Below are 26,471 nucleotides of genomic sequence, written 5' to 3'. Positions count from 1 at the left end.
CTCAAAACGACGCTATAGAGCACTGCACACCAGAACAACTAGACACAAGAACAGTTTTTTCCCGAAGGCCATCACTCTGCTAAACAAATAATTCCCTCAACACTGTCAAACTATTTACTAAATCTGCACTACTATCAATCTTCTCATCGTTCCCATCACCAATCTCCTTCCACTTATGACTGTATGACTGTAACTTTGTTGCTGGTAATCCTTATGATTTATATTGATTTATTGACCATCAGTTGTGTTGTAAATGTTGTACCTGGATGAAGGTATCTTTTCTTTTATGTACACTTGTGTGTCCAATCACACTTGGGCAATAAAAAAAAAATCTAAAAAAAATTCTAAATAATCTTATTGGAGGATTAAATTAATGTGTCCACTCCTCACTTTGGACACCAGGGGGCAATGTTGACACACACAAATTGGAAAGCAAATGCACCAGTGAGTTCTTTTATCTCAACCAGTATGTAAATCAAGTCACCATTTCCCCCTTAAGAGAGCCAGTCGGTTTTCCTTTTCAGGCTACACCCACTCATACAAAGTTTGTGCACTTTCCCAAATCCTTTCTGATCAACTCCATTCATTGCACAGATAAGAAATGCTTCTGTGGCTAAACTTGGTGTCCTTACTGGCAGTCCTCCATGGTAATCATTTCCTCCCTATTCAACTTCTTTCCATTTTAATTCTTGTATACAAAAGAGATTATTGATACATGTTTCTTTCTAGGTGTCCAGTCACAAGCCCAGTTGGTGGAGTCTGGAGGGGATGTGAGAAGACCTGGGGAGTCCCTCCGTCTCTCCTGCCAAGCCTCTGGATTCACCTTCAGCAGCTCTTACATGCACTGGGTGAGACAGGCTCCAGAGAAAGGACTGGAATGGGTTTCAGAGATACATCCAAGTTCATCTAGCATTTACTACTCAGACAAAGTGAAGGGACGCTTCACCACCTCCAGGGACAATGCCAAAAGCCAGCTGTATTTGCAAATGAACAGCCTCAAAGCTGAAGACACGGCTGTCTATTACTGTGCTAGAGACACAGTGAGAGGAAGTGAATCTGAAGCTAAACAAAAACCTTCAGGGCAGCTGTTGAATTTGATTCAGCCCCAGATCCTGGATTGGCTAATTAGGATTCACCACCATATAGTGAGATTTTTAGGATTCTTTCGTCTTGGCTATTCTGGAAGAAAGTATGCTGGAAGACCATGAAGATTGAGGAAAATGGACTCAAAATCCCAGTTTTTCCTTCCCTGTTTGCAAAGGGATCTGACTTCTGAGGGGGAAAAAAAAGCGAAGACATTTTCTCCTTTGCTATCATAGCAGAAATCTGAAAATGAAACTTCAGGATGATCTTACTAAACATCCAAACTTCCATTCACCTATTGAGGAAACATCTGTACCTAAAGAATCTCCTCAGAGGATTAGAAAAATGTGTCCACTCCTCACTTTGGACACCAGGGGGCAATGTTCATACACACAACTCCATGGTTTATGTGGGACGGTGAGGTAGGGAATAAAACAATTCTAAATGGCTATTGTCTATTTTTGGAGGTGTGATAGTTGTTATTTCTCTAATTGTTCCCTGAAAATATAACAAAAAAAATATATATCCACATTTCAGAAGGCTACAATCCTCCCTTTGAAGCAGAAAAGTTTTATTTAAAAAGGATGTGTACCATTTCTGGCTTTGTCACCAGAAAATCTGTCCAGGTAGTTCAGAACTCATAAAACTTTGCTTTTATATATGATAACTGCAGGGAAAATATTATATCCTTAAAAATAAAAAGACTCAATGCTATCCACAATGGAGCAAAAAGAAGTGAAGATGCTGGATCAGCAGAGAAGGTTAAACTAAAATTATTGGTTAGAAAACTATTTATAAACTTTGCATAAAACAGAAAAACACACGGTCATGATTTGTGGTTTGTTTTGTTGGGTTTTTTTTGCCAATTTTTTAAAATTTTTTTGTAAAACATAAAACAATCATTTTGAACAGAATATCAGTCAGGGACATCCTTAAACAAATTTCAAATTTCACCCCCCATTACATTAAATCCAATATAGTTCTTTCTCCCTTACAAAATTATTTTTATTTGCACATATCTTTCCCAAAATTCTATTCCATCCCCCCATTCTGAAATCAATATTTAAATCAAGTCTAGTCCCCAAATTTCAAACCCCTTCTACTCCTTTATTCCAAATATAACAGTAATTTAATCTCATAAAAATATTGTTATTACTATCCAGAAAAAAGAAAAAAAATAACAAGAAAAGAAAAAAGGGAAAAAAATGTAGAATATCTCTTATTTATCAATTCAATTTCAATTTCATATTTAACTTAATTCTCTGATTCCCCAGAACCTCATGAATAATCATTCTTTAATCATATCTTAATTTTCTTAAGTTTCACAAATCTCAACTTATTCTATAATACTTTTAAATCAAAGATCAAGCATCTAAAATTTTTATAATTTTTCCCTTTATTCCCCAAAACAACATTAATAATTATTCTATAATTAACACATTATATTCTTACTTAAATGACACAATTCTCTGCTTAATTCTTTAATTAATTAATTAATTGCAGCTGCTTGCAATTACTGCAGGTTCAAGTCCCACCAGGCCCAAGGTTGACTCAGCTTTCCATCCTTTATAAGGTAGGTAAAATGAGGACCCAGACTGTTGGGGGCAATAAGTTGACTTTGTATATAATATACAAATGGATGAAGACTATTGCTAACATAGTGTAAGCGGCCCTGAGTCTTTGGAGAAGGGCGGGATATAAATACAAATAAAAATAATAAAAAAATATATATTTAATTCTGAGGTCAGCCATCCAAAATCCTTTCTTAAAGCTGAAGTGTCATCTTGGGAATAGTTGTGAAATCACATGATTTGTGGTTTTGATGATGAGAAAAAAAAGGATAATAGAAAAACATGAGGAGTTCTTTTAAGTTAATATTATAAATGTACTTGTATTTGCTGCCGAAGAAATACTGACATTCCTTTTTCTGTTTCTTTTCATTCTCATTCTGAAATTTCCTTCTTTCTTTCCTTCCTTCCTTCCTTCCTTCCTTACTTCCTTCCTTCCTTCCTTCCTTCCATCCATCCTTTCACATAGTAATTATATATATATTATATGCACTGTTTTGGTGACTTTTTAAAATTGCAATTATTAATATTATTATTACTTTTGTCATTATTATTATTATTATTATTATTATTATTATTATTATTATTATTATTATTATTATTATATTTACACAAAATGACAGTATACACAGCAAACGAGATAACTATGCTGGATTTCATATCACAGATCACTGGTCAAACACTGCAGGACTGTGATGTATCGGTGAATTATCAGCAGATCTGTCAGGTGGTTTCTGCAGCTGACCAATGGGGATCTTGTCAGCGCCAATTGCTTTTAAGTGCTTGCCTAGGTCTTTAAGCACTTCTTCTTCTTCTTCTTCTTCTTCTTCTTCTTCTTCTTCTTCTTCTTCTTCTTCTTCTTCTTCTTCTTCTTCTTCTTCTTCTTCTTCTTCTTCTTCTTGTTATTATTATTATTATTATTATTATTATTATTATTATTATTATTATTATTATTATTATTATTATTATTATTATTATTTCAATTTTTATGACTGTCCATCTTGGCAAACCGACGCTGGAGAAGTAGCAATTAATGAAAACACCACAGAAAATAGAATCTAAAATAAAAAAATGATCTTGGTTTTCCTTCAGTTCTTTTTGATTTTTTTAAAAGTTCTTATTAAAGGGGAAAATGTATAAAACATTTCCTGAACTTACTGTAGATATGTGCTGTTTTCAGGTTTTTTGACATGCCTCTTTCAAATGTTCTTAGTGCTGGTTCATCACTTGTTCCTTTGAATCACTTTTGTGCAAGTATTGTTTATACTACTCTTAACTTAAACGTTGCTTTAACTTTTCCTAAAATTGAATAGTTATAAAGTTCCACCAACAATGACGTAGGACGTATGCAGGAAAACTGGAAAGCAAATGCATTGATGAGTTCTTTTATCTCAACCAGTATGTAAATCAAGTCACCATTTCCCCCTTAAAAGAACCAGTCGGTTTTCCTTTTCAGGCTACCCCCACCCATACAAAGTTTGTGCACTTTCCCAAATCCTTTCTGATCAACTCCATTCATTGCACAGAGCAAAAATGTTTCTGTGGCTAAACTTGGTGTCCTTACTGGCAGTCCTCCATGGTAATTATTTCCCCCCTATTCAGCTTCTTTCCATTTTAATTTTTGTATTCAGAAGAGATTATTGATACATCTTTGTTTTTAGGTGTCCAGTCTCAAGCCCAGTTGGTGGAGTCTGGAGGGGGTGTGAGAAGACCTGGAGAGTCCCTCCGTCTCTCCTGCCAAGCCTCTGGATTCACCTTCAGCAACTATTACATGGCCTGGATGAGACAGGCTCCTGGGAAAGGCCTGGAATGGGTGGCATATATAGGAACATCTTCTTCTCCGATTCTCTACTCAGAAAAAGTGAAGGGACGCTTCACCATCTCGAGGGATGATTCCCGCAGCCAGCTGCATTTGCAAATGAACAATCTGAAATCGGAGGACACGGGAGTTTATTACTGTGCAGGAGACACAGTGAGAGGAAGTGAATCTGATGCCAAACAAAAACCTGCTCATCAGAGCAGCTGTAGAAATTAACTTTATGCCAATGAATCTCCTTGGAAGCTCAGAACTGATCCCGGCCTAAATAATGTGGAACCTGGTTAGCAGTTTGTAGGAAGAAAACAAACCACAACGGTCTCTGGTCAGTAGATGAAACGGGCTACTTTTTTAAAAAGTTAAAATTTATTTCAAGGCACAAATATGGACTGTTTTCCCACAATTCATCCTTGATATGTTTTGTAGTTCAGTCCACTTTGATTCTCAGTATTGACAAATCTTCTCAATTTAATTCCATTGTATATGTTGCTCTTTTTTTCATTTCTCCTACATTAATGTATATACAATCCAGGGTTGAAATGCTCCCGGTTCAGACCAGATCACATGATCTGATAGCGATGGGTAAAGTGACCAGATTTCAGCGATGGCAAAGCAGGACACCATTGATGGGGTGCGGGGGGGAGGGTCTGCGCATGCGCACTGAGTCTTGCCACCTGCCTGAAGGAGGAGGAGCAGCTGCTGCTTCTCCGCTCTTCCAGGCAGGCTCGGCTCTCCTCGGCTCTCCTCTCCGCTCTTCTTTTCCTCTCGAGTGAAGTCAAGAGGTGTCTCTCCTCCCTCTCGCGCCCCCTTCTCCGCCACTCCCCCCTCTCCGCCTCCTCCTCTTGCGTCGCCGCCTCCCATTTTCCTAATGGGAGTGGAAAAAAAATCAGGACTTTTTGGAATTGCAGTGGGATGCAGGACAAATTATTAAAAAGCGGGACTGTCCCACCAAAAGCGGGACATCTGGTCACTATAGCGATGCACGCAGGTAGTTCGGAGAACCGGTAGCAAAAATCTGCTCCCCATCCCACATTGCCCATGCCTCGCTGTTCCTCTTATCTGTCCCTGAAGCTCTCGGTGGTGATATAGCTGCAAATGGCCTTAAATGACTGCCGCAGCACTTCACAGGGCTGCACTACAACTGATCAGTGCTGTAGGCGGCTAGTAGACCGGTGCCTCTATTTTTAAAGAAGGTAGACTGGTACACTCCCCCAAAAGGCAAGTAGACCAGTATGGCTCTGCTAGACTAAAGCAAGCCTGGTAGACCGGTATGTTTCCTGATTAGAAAAAAGAAATTTTTTGGTCAAAAAACTCACAGTGCCTCTGAAAGAATGGAACAGAAATGGGCTGGAAGCCAGATTGGGCGAGGTGCAGCTGCTTTTACATTGTGTGTGAGTCTGTTGTGTTGTGTGTGTGTGTGTAAAGTGTGAAAGTTGGTTTTTGGTACCTCTTATTGTTTTGTACAAAAGGGACGTGGTGGCTCAGGGGCTAGGACATTGAGCTAGTCGATGGAAAGGTCGGCAGCTCGGCGGTTCGAATCCCTAGTGCTGCCGTGTAATGGGGTGAGCTCCCATTACTTGTCCCAGCTTCTGCCAACCTAGCAGTTTCGAAAGCACGTAAAAATGCAAGTAGAAAAAATAGGAACCAGTTTTGGTGGGAAGGTAACAGCGTTCCGTGCGCCTTTGGCGTTGAGTCATGCCGGCCACATGACCACAGAGACGTCTTCGGACAGCGCTGGCTCTTTTGGCTTTGAAATGGAGATGAGCACCACCCTCTAGGGTCGGCAACGACTAGCACATATGTGCGAGGGGAACCTTTACCTTTACCTTATTGTTTTGTATACTTCGTTTATTATTTTTAGAATAGAATAGAATAGAATTTTATTGGCCAAGTGTGATTGGACACACAAGGAATTTGTCTTGGTGCATATGCTCTCAGTGTACATAAAAGAAAAGATACGTTCATCAAGGTACAACATTTACAACACAATTGATGATCAATATATCAATATAAATCATAAGGATTGCCAGCAACAAGTTATAGTCATACAGTCATAAGTGGAAAGAGATTGGTGATGGGAACTATGAAACGATTAATAGTAGTGCAGATTCAGTAAATAGTCTGACAGTGTTGAGGGAATTATTTGTTTAGCAGGGTGATGGCCTTCGGGAAAAAACTTTTCTTGTGTCTAGTTGTTCTGGTGTGCAGTGCTCTATAGCGTCGTTTTGAGGGTAGGAGTTGAAACAGTTTATGTCCAGGATGCGAGGGATCTGTAAATATTTTCACGGCCCTCTTCTTGATTCGTGCAGTATACAGGTCCTCAATGGAAGGCAAGTTGGTAGCAATTATTTTTTCTGCAGTTCTAATTATCCTCTGAAGTCTGTGTTTTTCTTGTTGGGTTGCAGAACCGAACCAGACAGTTATAGAGGTGCAAATGACAGACTCAATAATTCCTCTGTAGAATTGGATCAGCAGCTCCTTGGGCAGTTTGAGCTTACTGAGTTGGCACAGAAAAAACATTCTTTGTTATCCTTTTTTAATGATGTTTTTGATGTTAGCTGCCCATTTGAGATCTTCCGATATGATAGATTTTATTATTTATTGTTATTGGCCCCGCCCACCCAGTCATCTAACCACCAAGCCACACCCACCAATTAAGCCACGCCCACAGAACCAGTAGGGAAAACTTTTAGGTTTTTTAGATTTCACCCCTGATACAATCCCCGTAATTCTGAAGCTCTGGCTGAGCCAAGGGAGGGAAATATTGATCATTACAAACCTCTCCTCCCAGAAGTTCTCTGAGACGGAATATTTTGGACTGTCTTCCTGCCTTGATAGATCCTACTACAACTTCATACCATATAGAATAGGTGTTTTGACTTGGCCTACCTCCTGCTAACAATCGGGAATGAGAACAACTGGAATCTCTCAATCAACAGGGAAATTAAAGTGGGGAAAAAAATCTGACAGTATAATCTTGTAGTTTTGGAGATGTGACCAAGTAAAATCAGCCCCACAACATCCACATTACAAAGGAAGATATATCTTTGGTTATTCGGGTTTTCTCCCGTAAATTGAAGTATCTTGGCGACGTTTTAAGTCTCATTCGTCATCTTCAGGCTTCAGCTTCGTGCTTCTGGGAGTAATGTGTGATTGCAGCTGTTTCTTCCTTTTTAACTGCTAGTGGGGGTTTGAACTGATTGGGTGGGAGCTTGGCTGTGCTCTGATTGGATGGGGTTTTTTTTGTGCTCTGATTGGCTGGGGGTGTGTCCTTTTTACTAAATTTTCATAATAATTTACTGAAAAAAACTCTGAAAATTTCACATGACCAAGGTTACAGTTCTGACCATGAAATTAAAGTAAAGTGCGACTTTTCAGCCCTTGTGAGGGAATGAGCTAATTGAATATCAAATATTTTGAAATGGGTGGGCAGGATTTTCAGCAGAATGTTTTTTCTGGTTACTGCCTTGACCTCTGAGGCAACAGGAATAGACATAGATGCAGAGATATCACCAGATACAGGCAGAAATCACCATACGTGGAAATGGTTGACTTTTGGGAGGAGTTGAAGAGAAATAGTTGGGTTAATCTCTGTGGAGACCCAATATGGCCTCTGGTGGCTCAGACTACTAAGACAGTCTGTTATTAACACAGCTGCTTGCAATTACTGCAGATTCTAGTCCCACCAGGCCCAAGGTTGACTCAGCCTTCCATCCTTTATAAGGTAGGTAAAATGAGTACCCAGATTGTTGGGGGCAATAAGTTGACTTTGTATATAAATATACAAATAGGATGAAGACTATTGCTAACATAGTGTAAGCGCCCTGAGTCTTCGGAGAAGGGCGGATATAAATGCAAATAAAAAAAAATTGAGTATTGGGGAAAAATGATTTATCTTCAGTGTTTGACAGCAGCTAAGGTCTAGACTGTATCAAGGAACTTCAATTTTTTAAATGGAAATGGAAACAGCATGAAGGGAGTACCTGTATGTTCTATTTTCTGGTTTGTCATTTTGATTGAGTTATAAACTATTATAAGATACAAAATACAAAAGTAACTAGGAAAACAGTGGGGAAGAAGAGGGGGAAGAGAAGTGAGGAAGGATAAGAAAAAGAAAGAAAAGAAAAAGAAACATTGATGTCCAACTCTCTCTGTTGCAGTAGAATAAGGCATTGATATCAAATCACAACTTTTTGCTTTTTCATAATAATATTAACAAGCCATTTCTAGAAAGATCTATCTGTCAGGCTGTCTCTGATTATATTTAGGAAAGAATACACATTGACTTCATTTTAAAATAAAGAAAAGTACTTTTACTAAATACATCCGGACTACAGATGTTCAAATCTGAGACAAAATATGGCTAACATCCCATATCCCCTCGTTAGTCCCTCCTTCCCACAAAAGGTCAGGCAGGCCTGGTCCAATGCCAGCTCCTTCTCGCCCCCCGTGGTAATCTTCTTCCGAAGGTCTCTGGCAGTTTATCATCTCAGGAATGCAGGGTTCGTTGGAAAGCCCGCGCGTCTGGCGTTCATGCTGATTTCAAATCTTACTCCCCCCCTCCCTCCTTCTTTTATGTCAGACGACACTCTTAAAAGGCCCTCTTCTGTTAACCTGAATAGGATAGTATACATCTTATGTCCATGGCTATTTTACATTAACATATTGACATTGTAATCTAACTACTGAATACAAATTACACACATATAACACAAACTTGGAGTGAAGGCTGACACTATCAATCTACTCTGTAAAACCCAAAATTGAAGTTTCATTCTTTTCCACTTCAAGTGCAAAGTTCAGAAGAGATCTCCATGTTGAAACAAAAGTACTTAAAGTGCCTCCAGAAGTTGTGGATGATCCAACACTGGAAGTTTTTAAGAAGATGTTGGATAATCGTATGTCTGAAGTGGTGTTAGATTTCCTGCCTAAGCAGGGGGCTGGACTAGAAGACCTCCAAGGACCCTTCCAACTCTGTTATTCTATTCCATATTCTTTTCTTTAATCAAAGGGGTCAGTTTTGCCACGTCAGCCAACTCCATCAACTTCTGCAGCCATTCATCCATAGTAGGAATCGAAAGGCGCGTGTAAAAATCTTGCTCCTGTCAACATATATAGTAACAAAGTTCCAAATTTTTTCTCTAGTTCCTTTTACATTAAGGCCAAACGGAAAAGTTCTGGTTTCATTTTTATCTCCTTTTTCAAAAAAAAAATGTATTAAAATATGAATCCTACTCCAATTTTTTTTTTTTAAGAATAGAATAGAATAGAATAGAATAGAATTTTTATTGGCCAAGTGTGATTGGACACACAAGGAATTTGTCTTGGTGCATATGTTCTCAGTGTACATAAAAGAAAAGATATGTTCATCAAGGTACAACATTTACAACACAATTGATGGTCATAAGTGGAAAGAGATTGGTGATGGGAACTATGAAACGATTAATAGTAGTGCAGATTCAGTAAATAGTCTGACAGTGTTGATGGAATTATTTGTTTAGCAGAGTGATGACCTTTGGGAAAAAACTGTTCTTGTGTCTTGTTGTTCTGATGTGCAGTGCTCTATAGCTGCTTTTGAGGGTAGGAGTTGAAACAGTTTATGTCCAGGATGCGAGGGATCTGCAAATATTTTCACGGCCCTCTTCTTGATTCGCAGTATACAGGTCCTCAATGGAAGGCAAGTTGGTAGCAATTATTTTTCTGCAGTTCTAATTATCCTCTGAAGTCTGTGTTTTCTTGTTGGGTTGCAGAACCGAACCAGACAGTTATAGAGGTGCAAATGACAGACTCAATAATTCCTCTGTAGAATTGGATCAGCAGCTCCTTGGGCAGTTTGAGCTTACTGAGTTGGCACAGAAAAACATTCTTTGTTATCCTTTTTAATGATGTTTTTGATGTTAGCTGCCCATTTGAGATCTTCCGATATGATAGATTTTATTATTTATTGTTATTGGCCCCGCCCACCCAGTCATCTAACCACCAAGCCACACCCACCAATTAAGCCACGCCCACAGAACCAGTAGGGAAAACTTTTAGGTTTTTTAGATTTCACCCCTGATACAATCCCCGTAATTCTGAAGCTCTGGCTGAGCCAAGGGAGGGAAATATTGATCATTACAAACCTCTCCTCCCAGAAGTTCTCTGAGACGGAATATTTTGGACTGTCTTCCTGCCTTGATAGATCCTACTACAACTTCATACCATATAGAATAGGTGTTTTGACTTGGCCTACCTCCTGCTAACAATCGGGAATGAGAACAACTGGAATCTCTCAATCAACAGGGAAATTAAAGTGGGGAAAAAAATCTGACAGTATAATCTTGTAGTTTTGGAGATGTGACCAAGTAAAATCAGCCCCACAACATCCACATTACAAAGGAATATATATCTTTGGTTATTCGGGTTTTCTCCCGCGTAAAATTGGAAGTATCTTGGCGACGTTTCGACGAAGTCTCATTCGTCATCTTCAGGCTTCAGCTTCGTGCTTCTGGGAGTAATGTGTGATTGCAGCTGTTTCTTCCTTTTTAACTGCTAGTGGGGGTTTGAACTGATTGGGTGGGAGCTTGGCTGTGCTCTGATTGGATGGGGTTTTTTTTGTGCTCTGATTGGCTGGGGGTGTGTCCTTTTTACTAAATTTTCATAATAATTTACTGAAAAAAACTCTGAAAATTTCACATGACCAAGGTTACAGTTCTGACCATGAAATTAAAGTAAAGTGCGACTTTTCAGCCCTTGTGAGGGAATGAGCTAATTGAATATCAAATATTTTGAAATGGGTGGGCAGGATTTTCAGCAGAATGTTTTTTTCTGGTTACTGCCTTGACCTCTGAGGCAACAGGAATAGACATAGATGCAGAGATATCACCAGATACAGGCAGAAATCACCATACGTGGAAATGGTTGACTTTTGGGAGGAGTTGAAGAGAAATAGTTGGGTTAATCTCTGTGGAGACCCAATATGGCCTCTGGTGGCTCAGACTACTAAGACAGTCTGTTATTAACACAGCTGCTTGCAATTACTGCAGATTCTAGTCCCACCAGGCCCAAGGTTGACTCAGCCTTCCATCCTTTATAAGGTAGGTAAAATGAGTACCCAGATTGTTGGGGGCAATAAGTTGACTTTGTATATAAATATACAAATAGGATGAAGACTATTGCTAACATAGTGTAAGCCGCCCTGAGTCTTCGGAGAAGGGCGGGATATAAATGCAAATAAAAAAAAAATTGAGTATTGGGGAAAAAATGATTTATCTTCAGTGTTTGACAGCAGCGAAGGTCTAGACTGTATCAAGGAACTTCAATTTTTTTTTTTAAATGGAAATGGAAACAGCATGAAGGGAGTACCTGTATGTTCTATTTTCTGGTTTGTCATTTTGATTGAGTTATAAACTATTATAAGATACAAAATACAAAAGTAACTAGGAAAACAGTGGGGAAGAAGAGGGGGAAGAGAAGTGAGGAAGGATAAGAAAAAGAAAGAAAAGAAAAAGAAACATTGATGTCCAACTCTCTCTGTTGCAGTAGAATAAGGCATTGATATCAAATCACAACTTTTTGCTTTTTCATAATAATATTAACAAGCCATTTCTAGAAAGATCTATCTGTCAGGCTGTCTCTGATTATATTTAGGAAAGAATACACATTGACTTCATTTTAAAATAAAGAAAAGTACTTTTACTAAATACATCTGGACTACAGATGTTCAAAGTTGAATCTGAGACAAAATATGGCTAACATCCCATATCCCCTCGTTAGTCCCTCCTTCCCACAAAAGGTCAGGCAGGCCTGGTCCAATGCCAGCTCCTTCTCGCCCCCCGTGGTAATCTTCTTCCGAAGGTCTCTGGCAGTTTATCATCTCAGGAATGCAGGGTTCGTTGGAAAGCCCGCGCGTCTGGCGTTCATGCTGATTTCAAATCTTACTCCCCCCCTCCCTCCTTCTTTTATGTCAGACGACACTCTTAAAGGGCCCTCTTCTGTTAACCTGAATAGGATAGTATACATCTTATGTCCATGGCTATTTTACATTAACATATTGACATTGTAATCTAACTACTGAATACAAATTACACACATATAACACAAACTTGGAGTGAAGGCTGACACTATCAATCTACTCTGTAAAACCCAAAATTGAAGTTTCATTCTTTTCCACTTCAAGTGCAAAGTTCAGAAGAGATCTCCATGTTGAAACAAAAGTACTTAAAGTGCCTCCGGAAGTTGTGGATGATCCAACACTGGAAGTTTTTAAGAAGATGTTGGATAATCGTATGTCTGAAGTGGTGTTAGATTTCCTGCCTAAGCAGGGGGCTGGACTAGAAGACCTCCAAGGCCCCTTCCAACTCTGTTATTCTATTCCATATTCTTTTCTTTAATCAAAGGGGTCAGTTTTGCCACGTCAGCCAACTCCATCAACTTCTGCAGCCATTCATCCATAGTAGGAATCGAAAGGCGCGTGTAAAAATCTTGCTCCTGTCAACATATATAGTAACAAAGTTCCAAATTTTTTCTCTAGTTCCTTTTACATTAAGGCCAAACGGAAAAGTTCTGGTTTCATTTTTATCTCCTTTTTCAAAAAAAAATGTATTAAAATATGAATCCTACTCCAATTTTTTTTTTTAAGAATAGAATAGAATAGAATAGAATAGAATAGAATAGAATAGAATTTTTATTGGTCAAGTGTGATTGGACACACAAGGAATTTGTCTTGGTGCATATGTTCTCAGTGTACATAAAAGAAAAGATCGTTCATCAAGGTACAACATTTACAACACAATTGATGGTCATAAGTGGAAAGAGATTGGTGATGGGAACTATGAAACGATTAATAGTAGTGCAGATTCAGTAAATAGTCTGACAGTGTTGATGGAATTATTTGTTTAGCAGAGTGATGGCCTTTGGGAAAAAACTGTCCTTGTGTCTAGTTGTTCTGATGTGCAGTGCTCTATAGCGTCGTTTTGAGGGTAGGAGTTGAAACAGTTTATGTCCAGGATGGGGTCTGTAAATATTTTCACGGCCCTCTTCTTGATCTGCAGTATACAGGTCCTCAGTGGAAGGCAGGTTGGTAGCAATTATTTTTTCTGCAGTTCTAATTATCCTCTGAAGTCTGTGTTTTTCTTGTTGGGTTGCAGAACCGAACCAGACAGTTATAGAGGTGCAGATGACAGACTCAGTAATTCAGTAATTCCTCTGTAGAATTGGATCAGCAGCTCCTTGGGCAGTTTGAGCTTACTGAGTTGGCGCAGAAAGAACATTCTTTGTTGTCCTTTTTTAATGATGTTTTTGATGTTAGCTGTCCATTTGAGATCTTGCGATATGATAGATTTTATTATTTATTGTTATTGGCCCCGCCCACCCAGTCATCTAACCACCAAGCCACACCCACCAATTAAGCCACGCCCACAGAACCAGTAGGGAAAACTTTTAGATTTTTTAGATTTCACCCCTGATACAATCCCCGTAATTCTGAAGCTCTGGCTGAGCCAAGGGAGGGAAATATTGATCATTACAAACCTCTCCTCCCAGAAGTTCTCTGAGACGGAATATTTTGGACTGTCTTCCTGCCTTGATAGATCCTACTACAACTTCATACCATATAGAATAGGTGTTTTGACTTGGCCTACCTCCTGCTAACAATCGGGAATGAGAACAACTGGAATCTCTCAATCAACAGGGAAATTAAAGTGGGGAAAAAAATCTGACAGTATAATCTTGTAGTTTTGGAGATGTGACCAAGTAAAATCAGCCCCACAACATCCACATTACAAAGGAATATATATCTTTGGTTATTCGGGTTTTCTCCCGCGTAAAATTGGAAGTATCTTGGCGACGTTTCAATGAAGTCTCATTAAATCATCTTCAGGCTTCAACCGTGCTTCTGGGAGTAATGTGTGATTGCAGCTGTTTCTTCCTTTTTAACTGCTAGTGGGGGTTTGAACTGATTGGGTGGGAGCTTGGCTGTGCTCTGATTGGATGGGGTTTTTTTTGTGCTCTGATTGGCTGGGGGTGTGTCCTTTTTACTAAATTTTCATAATAATTTACTGAAAAAAACTCTGAAAATTTCACATGACCAAGGTTACAGTTCTGACCATGAAATTAAAGTAAAGTGCGACTTTTCAGCCCTTGTGAGGGAATGAGCTAATTGAATATCAAATATTTTGAAATGGGTGGGCAGGATTTTCAGCAGAATGTTTTTTTCTGGTTACTGCCTTGACCTCTGAGGCAACAGGAATAGACATAGATGCAGAGATATCACCAGATACAGGCAGAAATCACCATACGTGGAAATGGTTGACTTTTGGGAGGAGTTGAAGAGAAATAGTTGGGTTAATCTCTGTGGAGACCCAATATGGCCTCTGGTGGCTCAGACTGCTAAGACAGTCTGTTATTAACACAGCTGCTTGCAATTACTGCAGATTCTAGTCCCACCAGGCCCAAGGTTGACTCAGCCTTCCATCCTTTATAAGGTAGGTAAAATGAGTACCCAGATTGTTGGGGGCAATAAGTTGACTTTGTATATAAATATACAAATAGGATGAAGACTATTGCTAACATAGTGTAAGCCGCCCTGAGTCTTCGGAGAAGGGCGTGATATAAATGCAAATTAAAAAAAAATTGAGTATTGGGGAAAAAATGATTTATCTTCAGTGTTTGACAGCAGCGAAGGTCTAGACTGTATCAAGGAACTTCAATTTTTTTTTAAAATGGAAATGGAAACAGCATGAAGGGAGTACCTGTATGTTCTATTTTCTGGTTTGTCATTTTGATTGAGTTATAAACTATTATAAGATACAAAATACAAAAGTAACTAGGAAAACAGTGGGGAAGAAGGGGGGGAAGAGAAGTGAGGAAGGATAAGAAAAAGAAAGAAAAGAAAAAGAAACATTGACGTTCAACTCTCTCTGTTGCAGTAGAATAAGGCATTGATATCAAATCACAACTTTTTGCTTTTTCACAATAATATGAACAAGCCATTTCTAGAAAGATCTGTCTGTCAGGCTGTCTCTGATTATATTTAGGAAAGAATACACCTTGACTTCATTTGAAAATAAAGAAAAGTACTTTTACTAAATACATCTGGACTACAGATGTTCAAAGTTGAATCTGAGACAAAATATGGCTAACATCCCATATCCCCTCGTTAGTCCCTCCTTCCCACAAAAGGTCAGGCAGGCCTGGTCCAATGCCAGCTCCTTCTCGCCCCCCGTGGTAATCTTCTTCCGAAGGTCTCTGGCAGTTTATCATCTCAGGAATGCAGGGTTCGTTGGAAAGCCCGCGCGTCTGGCGTTCATGCTGATTTCAAATCTTACTCCCCCCCTCCCTCCTTCTTTTATGTCAGACGACACTCTTAAAGGGCCCTCTTCTGTTAACCTGAATAGGATAGTATACATCTTATGTCCATGGCTATTTTACATTAACATATTGACATTGTAATCTAACTACTGAATACAAATTACACACATATAACACAAACTTGGAGTGAAGGCTGACACTATCAATCTACTCTGTAAAACCCAAAATTGAAGTTTCATTCTTTTCCACTTCAAGTGCAAAGTTCAGAAGAGATCTCCATGTTGAAACAAAAGTACTTAAAGTGCCTCCGGAAGTTGTGGATGATCCAACACTGGAAGTTTTAAGAAGATGTTGGATAATCGTATGTCTGAAGTGGTGTTAGATTTCCTGCCTAAGCAGGGGCTGGACTAGAAGACCTCAAGGCCCCTTCCAACTCTGTTATTCTATTCCATATTCTTTTCTTTAATCAAAGGGGTCAGTTTTGCCACGTCAGCCAACTCCATCAACTTCTGCAGCCATTCATCCATAGTAGGAATCGAAAGGCGCGTGTAAAAATCTTGCTCCTGTCAACATATATAGTAACAAAGTTCCAAATTTTTTCTCTAGTTCCTTTTACATTAAGGCCAAACGGAAAAGTTCTGGTTTCATTTTTATCTCCTTTTTCAAAAAAAAATGTATTAAAATATGAATCCTACTCCAATTTTTTTTTTTAAGAATAGAATAGAATAGAATAGAATAGAATAGAATAGAATAGAATTTTTATTGGTCAAGTGTGATTGGACACACAAGGAATTTGTCTTGGTGCATATGTTCTCAGTGTACATAAAAGAAAAGATACGTTCATCAAGGTACAACATTTACAACACAATTGATGGTCATAAGTGGAAAGAGATTGGTGATGGGAACTATGAAACGATTAATAGTAGTGCAGATTCAGTAAATAGTCTGACAGTGTTGATGGAATTATTTGTTTAGCAGAGTGATGGCCTTTGGGAAAAAACTGTTCTTGTGTCTAGTTGTTCTGATGTGCAGTGCTCTATAGCGTCGTTTTGAGGGTAGGAGTTGAAACAGTTTATGTCCAGGATGCGAGGGGTCTGTAAATATTTTCACGGCCCTCTTCTTGATTCGTGCAGTATACAGGTCCTCAGTGGAAGGCAGGTTGGTAGCAATTATTTTTTCTGCAGTTCTAATTATCCTCTGAAGTCTGTGTTTTTCTTGTTGGGTTGCAGAACCGAACCAGACAGTTATAGAGGTGCAGATGACAGACTCAGTAATTCAGTAATTACTCTGTAGAACTGAATCAGCAGCTCCTTGGGCAGTTTGAGCTTACTGAGTTGGCGCAGAAAGAACATTCTTTGTTGTCCTTTTTTAATGATGTTTTTGATGTTAGCTGTCCATTTTAGATCTTGCGATATGATAGAACCTGGAAATTTGAAGGTTTCTACTGTTGATACTGTGTTGTCTAGTATTGTGAGAGGTGGAAGTATGGAAGGGTTTCTCCTAAAGTCTACCACCATTTCTACGGTTTTGAGTATCACATGTCCACCATAGATGATAAAAAGTCCTTCCTTTACTTTTATACTCCCAACATTGTTGGAAAAGTTGTAAAGGAATAAAGTTTGATGGACATGCAAAAAAAAAAAATGTTGTATACAAATACAATACCTGGCGGTGAAATCCACTTACCTTTGCTACTGGTTTGGGAATGGGAGCGCGTGGGAGCGCACATGGGCTACGTGTGCGTGTGCCTCTTCTGCGCATGTGCAGATGGTAAAAAACCGAGACGTAAAAAACCGGGAGGGTGCTACCAGTTCAATGAGCCAGATGGAACCAGGGGGATTTCACCGCTGCTATCCCCAATATTTTAAACGTTAAAATTGAATGGAAGCCAGAGAGTTTTATTTTGGAACTGAAAAAGGTCGTGTTTTTTTTATATATATTTGCTGCAGAACAAATACAAGCCATACCTTTTCTGTTTCTTTTTGGTCTTTTTATTAATCTTCCTTCCTTCCTTCCTTCCTTCCTTCCTTCCTTCCTTCCTTCCTTCCTTCCTTCCTTCCTTCCTTCCCTCCCTCCCTCCCTCCCTCCCTCCCTCCCTCCCTTCCTTCCCCATACTGAATTATTCTTTTTCAATGTACACTTTTACTATTATTCTTGTCATTATTATCTCTCCCTCCCTCCCTTCCTCCCTTCCTTCCTTCCTTCCCCGTACTGAATTATTATTCTTTTTCAATGTACACTTTTACTATTATTCTTGCCATTATTATCCATCCCTTCCTTCCTTCCTTCCTTCCTCCCTCCCTCTCTCCCTTCCTCCCTCCCTCCCTCCCTCCCTCCCTTCCTCTGCTCATTTCAATTTTTATGCTGCCTTTCTTAACCAATCAACTCTGGGCAAGTAACAAATGATAAAAACACCACAAAAAATAACATCTAAAACAAAAATAATGATCTTGGTTTGCATTCAGTTCATTTTTTTGGTTTCTTCGGAAGGTCTTTTTAAAGGGGAAAAATGTACAAAATGTTTCCTGAATCCAGATGTGCCAGTTGTTTTCATGTTTCATAAAAGGCCTCTTTCAAAGGCTTGATTCGTAGCCTTGAATCTTTTTTGAGAAGGGGTGAAATTTCTCAGGACTTCGTTTTAATTATTCTTCTGTAAAACCAGCCTTCATTTTTTCTTTGGACTGGAAATTTTTATATCAACTGTGCAGGGAGCGTGCAAGGAGAAGTATGAAAAAATCCTGCTCTGAGGAACTCTTTTACCTCAAGCAATATGTAAATGAAGGCACAATTTCCCCTTTATAGGCAACAATTGACACCCACCGACACAACGTTTGTGTGTTTCCCCAAATCCTTTTCTATCACAAATCCTCCATTTGTTAGAGAGAGACAGAAATGATCCTGTGGCTAAACTTTTTATTCTTACTTGTATTCCTTGGAGGTAATATTTTAGACTCTATCTAGAGCGGTTCGAATTCGGGAGCGCAGACAGCAAGAAGGCGAGTCCATCAGCGCATACATGGCCGCCCTGAGGAAAGCCTCAAAACATTGCAGTACCGAGACTTGGATGAGGCATTGCTGGAGCAACTCATCCGCGGGGTCAGGGACATCCGTTTGCGGAGGCGGCTGCTGTCTAAAAGCAACCTAACGCTGGCAAACGCCTTGGACGAAGCCAGGGCTCACGAGATGTCCACCCAAGCGGCGGAAACCCTACAAAAGCAGGTCACACCAACGGCTGGTGCGAAATCAACCCCGTCCACCATGAAGAGGTCCAGGCCGAATCGGACGGTGAGGAGGAGGAAGGAGTCTTCCACACCGGGAGGCCGGAGAAAGAAGACCGAGGTGACTGCGAGTTGCGGAGGGCAACACCAACGACAACAATGCAGATTTAAGGATGCAACTTGTCGGCTATGCGAAAGGAAGGGCACCTAGCACAGGTCTGTCGAGCTCCCCAACCTTCCCGCCAAAAATTCAAACCGCCAATCAGAGCGGAACGGCTAAGCGCCCGCGAGTGGTCAGTTTAAAAAGGCGGTTGAATCAGACTGTCGTGAGAGTGGGTCACGATCAACACGCTAGAGAAAAAATCTTTACAAAGGCAAAGATTGAGGGGTGCCGTGCCGATTGAGGTGGACACCGCTCATCGATCACGATCATGTCCTGGGACACTCGTGAGAGCCTTACCGCCATCGCAAAGCGCAAACTGCAACCACAGAAATTAAAGGTACAAGACTACCAAGGGAATCGCATCCCTGTTCGAGGTAACGTCCGTCCACGCCGAGTATGGACAATACAAGAAAACTCTGCCCATCACCATCGCCGATGGGACCCTGCCAAGCTTGTTGGGACTGGACTGGTTCCGAGCATTGGGCATGGGAGTGACTGGAATCTTCAGAAACGAAGTCAATTCAAAGACGCACTCGTGAAAGAATTTGGGGACGTTTTCAGAGACTGCCTGGGCAAGTACACGGGACCCCTATCTCTTTAACTAGACCCCAGGTTGCCCCTATCCGCCTAAAGGCTAGAGGGTCCCGTTAGCCCTAAAGCCCAGGATTGACCGAACTGGACAAGCTAGTAAACCAGGGAATTCTAGTGCCAGTTGACCATGCTAAGTGGGAGACCCTATAGTCACCCCAGTCAAACCGGACGGGTCGGTCCGGATTTGCGCTGACTACAAGGCAACGCTAACAAAGCGTTGCAAAGAGTGCTTACCCGTCCCAGTGGTACAGCACTTACTGCACTCAATGGGGCAAGGGCAAGTTTTGCCAAGCTAGACTTGGCCCAAGCCTATCAACAGCTGCCCGTAGATAGCAGCACAGCCAAGCGCAGACAATTGTGACTCACAGAGGGGCTTTTAAGTGTACCCGATTACAGTTTGGGGTTAGTGTGGCTCCAGGGTTATTTCAGAACCTAATGGAGCGGCTATTGCAGGGCCTACCAGGGTGGTACCATACTTTGACGATGTACTGGTATCCGCTGAGAATCTAGAGGAATTAGGGGTGAGGCTGCAAAAGTTTTGGGCATTTTCCGTCTGCCGGTCTCACAGTTAAACTAAACAAATGCCAGATCGGGGTTGAGTCTGTGGAATTCCTGGGCTACGGATAGACAGGGAAGGGATTCACCCCACTGAGAGCAAGGTACGGGCCATCAGGAAGGCCCCGTTCCAAAGAACAAAACGGAGTTACAGGCATTCTTAGGTCTGGTCAACTTCTACGCAGTATTCTTAAGAATAAGGCAACAGTAGCGAGCCGCTGCATAAATTATTAGCAAAGACGGCTGCATGGTCTTGGGGAAAGGCGGAAGCTAGGGCATTCAAGGTAAAGAATCTCCTAACGAGTGATAGCCTCCTTATCCAATACAATGGCACGCTGCCATTAGTGTTAAGCTGCGATGCATCTCCCTATGGGGTGGGGCTGTGCTCAGCCACAGGTTACCAAATGGCACAGAAGCCCCTATTGCATACTACTCGAACCATGTCATCAACTGAAAGGAATTATAGCCAGCTTGATAAGGAAGCCTTGGCTATAGTCTCAGGAGTAAAGAAATTCCATGAATATGTATTTGGTCGTGATTTTGAAATCATCACGGACCATAGACCTTGCTAGGTCTGCTGGCAGGCGACCGCCCAACGCCTGTGGCACTTTCGCCAAGACTGACCCGATGGACTATCTTCCTGGCAGCGATTCTTACAAATTACTACACCGCCAGGAAAGGAATTAGGCATGCAGACGCCTGAGCAGATGCCCGCTACCAGAGACTATCAAGACCCCACTCCGGGATACCAGTTCTGCTAATTGACTCTTGGACTCTGGCCCAGTCACATCCAAAGAGGTGGCTCGGCTCGTATAGGACATTACAATAAGAACTGTAATTGGTTGGGTACAAAGAGGTTGGTCACGCGCGGGCGAGTTTAAAGAGTTTGTAAAAAAACGTGGGGAACTCTCGGCTCAAGGGGGTGCCTGCTATGGGGGGATCGAGTGGTGATCCCAGAGAAATTGAGGAAAAAGGTATTGGATCTCCTTCACGAAGGCCACCCAGGGATCGTGAGAATGAAGGGTCTAGCAAGAAGCTATGTGTGGTGGCCCTTGATGGACTCGGAAATTGCTGAAAGGGTAGGGAAATGCCAGGCCTGCCAGGAATCCAGACCGCTACCCCCAACGGCCCCAATTTGGGAATGGGAGAAACCCCAGGGCCCCTGGTCTAGGATCCATATCGATTTTGCCGGCCCCTTCCATGGCCAAACCTTTTTGGTAGTAGTCGATGCCTACTCCAAATGGCTGGAAATCATTCTCATGAAATCCATGACAGCCGAGGCCGTGATCTCAGTCCTACGGCACCTGTTTGTAACCCACGGGTTGCCAGACACGTTAGTCTCCGATAACGCCCGCACCACGGCAACCCAGTTTGAGGGGTACTTGGCAGAGGAGGGCATCCGACATGTCCTCTCGGCGCCTTTCCACCCTGCGAAACGGCCTTGCAGAACGCTTCGCTCGGAGCGCAAAGGAAGCATTGTCCAGAATCAGGCCAGGCGATTGGCAAACAAAATCGATACATTCCTAGCAGTCCAACACAGAACCCCTGTGTCACAACTGGCCGCAGCCCGGCCGAGCTATTAATGGGTCGGAAGCTTAGGTGCCCACTAGACCGCTTAAACCCAAACTACACACCAGACGGTTACAAAGGCACACGGTAAAACAAGAGGATGGCAACAGGCGACCTAGTGTGGGCACACAACTACAGCGAGGGCCCGACCTGGTTAGCAGGAAAATCCTAGAAATAACAGGACCAAAATCATATCTAGTAGAGATAGAGGATGGCCGGGTATGGAAGCGCCACATAGACCAGATAAGAAACGCATAACAAGCAATCAGAATCAGACGAAACAGGCCCTGACTATTCAATGTTGAATCCACAGCTGACTCAAACCCGGGCAAACGCGGGACTTATCTGAATTCCAGGAGGTCCAGCGACGCCAACCGGTTCCTCCTGAAGACAGCAGGGACGACTCTGCAATAATCCAGGGCCGGATGGCTAGAGGAGGAGCTGAGAGGAACAACAGTCCCTCCGGCCAGCTCGACTCACTCCCAGAGAATGAAGTGCGCAGGTCTGAAAGAGTCAGGAGACGCCCAGTCTACTTGCGTGATTACGTTGAGAAATAACATGTAAAAATTATGTAAATATTGGTAAAGTGTTTTCTGGGAGGGAAGGAGTATCTTTAAAAGTTTTGGCGGGAAAATAGCACGTTGCTGATTGGTTGAAGCCACCGGCTATACTGTATATAAAGAGAGGTTTTTCCCAGCCTGGGTTGCTGGGTTCACCTTATAGTAAAGAGCTGTTGTCACTATCCTGGTCTCCTGCCTCGTTATTGCCCGAATCTAACAGTAGGAGTTGAAACAGTTTATGTCCAGGATGCGAGGGGTCTGTAAATATTTTCACGGCCCTCTTCTTGATTCGTGCAGTATACAGGTCCTCAGTGGAAGGCAGGTTGGTAGCAATTATTTTTTCTGCAGTTCTAATTATCCTCTGAAGTCTGTGTTTTTCTTGTTGGGTTGCAGAACCGAACCAGACAGTTATAGAGGTGCAGATGACAGACTCAGTAATTCAGTAATTACTCTGTAGAACTGAATCAGCAGCTCCTTGGGCAGTTTGAGCTTACTGAGTTGGCGCAGAAAGAACATTCTTTGTTGTCCTTTTTTAATGATGTTTTTGATGTTAGCTGTCCATTTTAGATCTTGCGATATGATAGAACCTGGAAATTTGAAGGTTTCTACTGTTGATACTGTGTTGTCTAGTATTGTGAGAGGTGGAAGTATGGAAGGGTTTCTCCTAAAGTCTATCACCATTTCTACGGTTTTGAGTATCACATGTCCACCATAGATGATAAAAAGTCCTTCCTTTACTTTTATACTCCCAACATTGTTGGAAAAGTTGTAAAGGAATAAAGTTTGATGGACATGCAAAAAAAAAAAAAAAGTTGTATACAAATACAATACCTGGCGGTGAAATCCACTTACCTTTGCTACTGGTTTGGGAATGGGAGCGCGCAGGAGCGCACGTGGGCTACGTGTGTGTGTGCCTCTTCTGCGCATGTGCAGATGGTAAAAAACCGGGACCTAAAAAACCGGGATGGTGCTACCAGTTCAATGATCCAGATGGAACCAGGGGGATTTCACCGCTGCTATCCCCAATATTTTAAACGTTCAAAGTGAGGATGGAGATAGAACAGAGAACAAGGTATCTTCAGCATTTAGAACAGCGGTTCTCAATCTGTGGGTCGGGACCCCGTTGGGGGTCGAATGATGGTTTGCCAGGGGTTGCCTAAGACCATCAGAAATATGGGAAGTATACTTGCGAGTCGAAGAATCGCGCTCCAATGGTTGACTCCACAAGCCAGCTGCAGGCTCTTCGTCGCTAATCGCTTCAGGCGCGATGAATTAAAAAAAGAGAGAAATCTTTGCTCTGATGTCTCCCTCTCAAGCCAGCTGCAATCACTCCCAATCGCTAGCCTAATCTGGCTTCAGGCGCGATAAACTTAATAGGGGAGGAGTCTCCGCTTTAATGCCCCCATCCTCAAGGCAATCGCAAGCAGTTCAGATCGCTAGCCAATACGGCTTCAGGCGCGATAAATTCAAAACAAAAATAATTTTATGGTTGGGGTCGCCACATCGTGGGGAATTGTATTAAAGGGGTCGCCACATTGTGGGGAATTGTATTAAAGGGGTCACAGCACTATAAAGGTTGAGAACCACTGATTTAGAACATAGAATAATAGAGTTGGAAGAGGCATTGGAGGTCTTCTAGGCCAACCCTCGGCTTGAGAAGGAGACCCTTTACCATTTCAGAGAAATGGTTGTCCAGTCTCTTTTTAAAAGCCTCCAGTGATTCTTCTGAAGGCAAGTTATTCCATTGATTAATGACTCTCCATGTTAGGAAATTCCTCCTTAGTTTAATTAGTTCTCTCTCTTTCATTTGTTTTCATCCATTGTTGTTTGTCTTTTCCTGATATGGCTTTTCCGGCACAGCACTGTCTTGGTAAAGTTCTCTTCCTTCCTTCCTTCCTTCCTTCCTTCCTTCCTTCCTTCCTTCCTTCCTTCCTTCCTTCCTTCCTTCCTTCCTTCCTTCTTCCCTCCCTCCCTCCCTCCCTCCCTCCCTCATTATTCAACTCTGGGCAAGTAAGTAACAAAAACACCACACAAAGTAGCCTCCAAAACAAAAACGATTTTGGTCTGTGTTCAGTTCTTTTGTTGTTGTTAGTTGTGAAGTTGTGTCCGACCCATCACAACCCCATGGACAACGTTCCTCCAGGCCTTCCTATTCTCTACCATCCTCTGGAGTTCATTTAAGCTCACGCCAACTGCTTCAGTGACTCCATCCAGCAATCTCATTCTCTCTCGTCCCGTTCTTCTTTTGACCTCAATCTTTTCCAGCATTAGGCTCTTCTCAGGTCTTCTCAGTTCTTTTGGAGTCCTTCAAATAGTCATTTAAAATGGGAGGGTGGGAAAGTATACCGTGTTTCCACAAAAATAAGACCCTGTCTTACATTTTTTTGAACCCTGAAATAAGTGCTTGGCCTTATTGCCATGAGCTCAAAAGCCCGATTGGGCTTATTAACAGGGGATGTCTTATTTTGGGGGAAATAGGGTAAAACCTTTCCTGACCTCAGATGTGCTCTTGTTTTCATGCTTTCTAACATGCCTCTTTCAAATATTCATAGTTCTTGTTCACAGTGTGTTACTTTGAATTACATTTGAGAAGTGGTAGAATTTTGCAAGTCTTTCTTTTAGTTCCTCTTCTATAAAGGCTGCTATTTTTCTTTGGACTGGAAAATTGTATGAAAATCAACTGTGCAGGGCCTGTACAAAGACAACTATTAAAAATCCTGCTCTGAGGAACTATTTTATCTCAAGCAATATGTAAATGAAGGCCCAATTTCCCTTTTAAAGGCAACAATTGACACTCACCGACACAAAGTTTGTGTGTTTCCCAAAATCGTTTTCTATCACATATCCTCCATTTATTAAAGAGAGGCAGAAATGATCCTGTGCCTAAACTTTTTATTCTTACTTGTACTGCTTGGAGGTAATGTTTCCCTCTATGTAGCGTTTCCTTCAATTTCTGTCCTTATATTCAGGAAATCTCCTTGAAACATCTTTCTTTTTAGGTGTCCGATCTGAGGCCCAATTGGTGGAGTCTGGAGGAGATGTAAGAAGACCTGAAGGGTCCCTCCGTCTCTCCTGCCAAGCCTCTGGATTCACCTTCAGCAGCACTTACATGAACTGGGTGAGAAGGGCTCCTGGGAAAGGCCTGGAATGGGTGGCCTACATACATCCAGGCTCATCTTACATTTACTACCCAGACAAAGTGAAAGGACGCTTTGCCATCTCCAGGGACAATGCCAAAAGCCAGCTGTATCTGCAAATGAACAATCTGAAACCAGAGGACACAGCTGTCTATTACTGTGCTGGATACACACAGTGAGAGGAAGTGAATCTGAAGCCCATCAAGAACTTTCTCTCCTTCTGAACAGCTTACGCTAATTTACATTCAGTCCTTTTATTTCCTTCCTTGCTGAATTTCCTCAGTCTCCTACTTTCCTACAAGTTATTCATTTACTGTTCCTTCTCCGTTCATTTTAACATCTTTAATTTTAATTTTAATGTCTTTAATTTAATTTTTAATTATTTTTAATTTTAACACCTTTAAGGGATGTGCATTAACCTACCGTCCCTATCCTAATGTTACCTTGTATTCGTAGCTGTTTCATGTGTTCATAAGCATGTTTACAATTATATCTGCTAGAATAGAATAGAATAGAATTTTATTGGCCAAGTGTGATTGGACACACAAGGAATTTGTCTTGGTACATATGCTCTCAGTGTACATAAAAGAAAAGATACGTTCATCAAGGTACAACATTTACAACACAATTGATGATCAATATATCAATATAAATCATAAGGATTGCCAGCAACAAGTTATAGTCATACAGTCATAAGTGGAAAGAGATTGGTGATGGGAGCTATGAAACGATTAATAGTCTATCTAATACATGCTTGATAAAAATAAATAAGTAAATAAATAAATAAATAAATAAATAAATAAATAAATAAATAAATAAAAAAATAAAAAAATAAAAAATAAAATTATACTTGGTATGCTTAAACCTGAGTCTCTGTCCTTAAATCTGTATAAAATCCCCTGGTGCCTGAAGCTCCTTCCCC

The 26,471-nt window shown here is 41.1% G+C and overlaps 3 gene segments (V, D, J or C); all 3 read left to right on the top strand.

The window, feature by feature from the left end:
* Window positions 1-601: 601 nt before the first annotated feature.
* Window positions 602-1,208, top strand: LOC131197843 (immunoglobulin heavy variable 3-21-like). The segment is given in 2 exon segments: window positions 602-647; window positions 730-1,208. Coding segments are annotated over 2 exon segments (525 nt in total).
* Window positions 1,209-4,128: 2,920 nt separating this feature from the next.
* On the top strand, window positions 4,129-4,686 carry LOC131197842 (immunoglobulin heavy variable 3-11-like). The segment is given in 2 exon segments: window positions 4,129-4,230; window positions 4,313-4,686. Coding segments are annotated over 2 exon segments (420 nt in total).
* Window positions 4,687-25,283: 20,597 nt separating this feature from the next.
* LOC131197841 (immunoglobulin heavy variable 3-21-like) lies at window positions 25,284-25,728 on the top strand. The segment is given in 2 exon segments: window positions 25,284-25,329; window positions 25,412-25,728. Coding segments are annotated over 2 exon segments (363 nt in total).
* Window positions 25,729-26,471: the final 743 nt, after the last annotated feature.

Source organism: Ahaetulla prasina, chromosome 4 (assembly GCF_028640845.1).
Source record: "Ahaetulla prasina isolate Xishuangbanna chromosome 4, ASM2864084v1, whole genome shotgun sequence".
NCBI classification, from domain to species: Eukaryota; Metazoa; Chordata; class Lepidosauria; order Squamata; family Colubridae; genus Ahaetulla; species Ahaetulla prasina.
This window is presented reverse-complemented; position numbering and strand designations above follow the sequence as displayed.